The following is a 1,193-nucleotide window of genomic DNA, read 5'->3' as shown; positions in this document are numbered from 1 at the left end:
AGCAGGTGGCCTCACAGTCCTGGAGCCCTTAGATCATCGTACATCTGTCTTGTGACACACATACGAGCCACTGGCTTTCAAGGACTTGGGTGGGCTGAGAGGTGGGAGATGCAACTCTGACTGCAAGATGCCTGTGGAGGAATCAAAGATGCCACACAGGGCAATCTTCTCTCTGTTATCTCCACAGCGGAGCTGCCCCAAGCCTCCATCACCAGCAACAAATTCAATGCTGTGGAACATGATGATGAGGTAACCATAACCTGTATACCTGAAATTGGAAATGCCACCTACCTGTGGTGGGTAAATGGTGAGAGCCTCCAGTTCAGTCCCAGGATGAAACGGTCTGATGACAATAGGACCCTCACTCTACACAGTGTCACGAGAAATGACGCAGGGTCCTATGAATGTGAAATACAGACCTCAATGGAAGTCATCCGCAGTGACCCAGTCACCCTAAATGTCCTCTGTGAGTATCTTTTGTTCCTCTGTGGGCCAGGCCACCAGCTAAAATCCAAACAGCCGGAGGCCAGGCCTCTCAGTCTCTCTCAGGTTCAAGTATGACACCCTTACTTCTGGACACCCGAGCTGGCCATGACTTCTTGCCCTGGGAAACCGGGTGGGCAGTCTTGATCAAGAATATAGGGGGAGGGATGCTCTTGTCATGGGAGACTTGGGGTCCACAGCTTGTGATGGGAGAAACAGGTGAATACTTCAGGCTTCGGCTCAGTGAACACAGAGGGGGTTTGGCTGGGACTTCAGGGTGTGTCTTGGCTCAGAGGAACAATGTATCCCTTTAACTGACCAGGACCATCCCCTTCCCTTGGAGGACATTACCTGTGGCTTTATTCTCTTTGCTCCAGATGGTCCAGACTTCCCCAGCATTTCTCCTTCAGATACCCTTTACCATCAAGGAGAAAACCTCCACCTCTCCTGCTTCGCGGACTCTAACCCACCGGCAGAGTATCATTGGATGGTTAATGGGAGGTTTTTGCCACCAGGACAACAGGTCTATGTCCCCCAAATCACTACAAAGAATACTGGGCTCTATGTTTGTTTTGCTTATAACTCAGTCACTGGCAAAAGAAACTTCGCATTCAAGAAGATCAAAGTCGTTGGTAAGTGAATCCCGGCATCACTGGCAGTAGGTTTTTAGATGGAGTCTATCTGGCTTTCAGAGAAAGTCAGGAAAACAT

At 49.8% G+C, this 1,193-nt stretch overlaps 1 protein-coding gene across 1 annotated transcript in view; it reads left to right on the top strand.

Annotated features, from left to right (window-relative positions):
• Positions 1–1,193, top strand: part of LOC108298961 (putative pregnancy-specific beta-1-glycoprotein 7) — a gene marked incomplete at its 5' end in the record, with an annotated part of 11,613 nt that overhangs the window by 2,978 nt on the left and 7,442 nt on the right. Inside the window, 2 exons of the mRNA XM_017521437.2 lie at positions 188–466; positions 861–1,115. Coding sequence (XP_017376926.2) covers positions 188–466; positions 861–1,115 — 534 coding nt within the window. The remainder of the gene's footprint in view (positions 1–187; positions 467–860; positions 1,116–1,193) is intronic.

This window comes from Cebus imitator, unplaced genomic scaffold, assembly GCF_001604975.1.
Source record: "Cebus imitator isolate Cc_AM_T3 unplaced genomic scaffold, Cebus_imitator-1.0 Scaffold1291, whole genome shotgun sequence".
NCBI classification, from domain to species: Eukaryota; Metazoa; Chordata; class Mammalia; order Primates; family Cebidae; genus Cebus; species Cebus imitator.
This window is presented reverse-complemented; position numbering and strand designations above follow the sequence as displayed.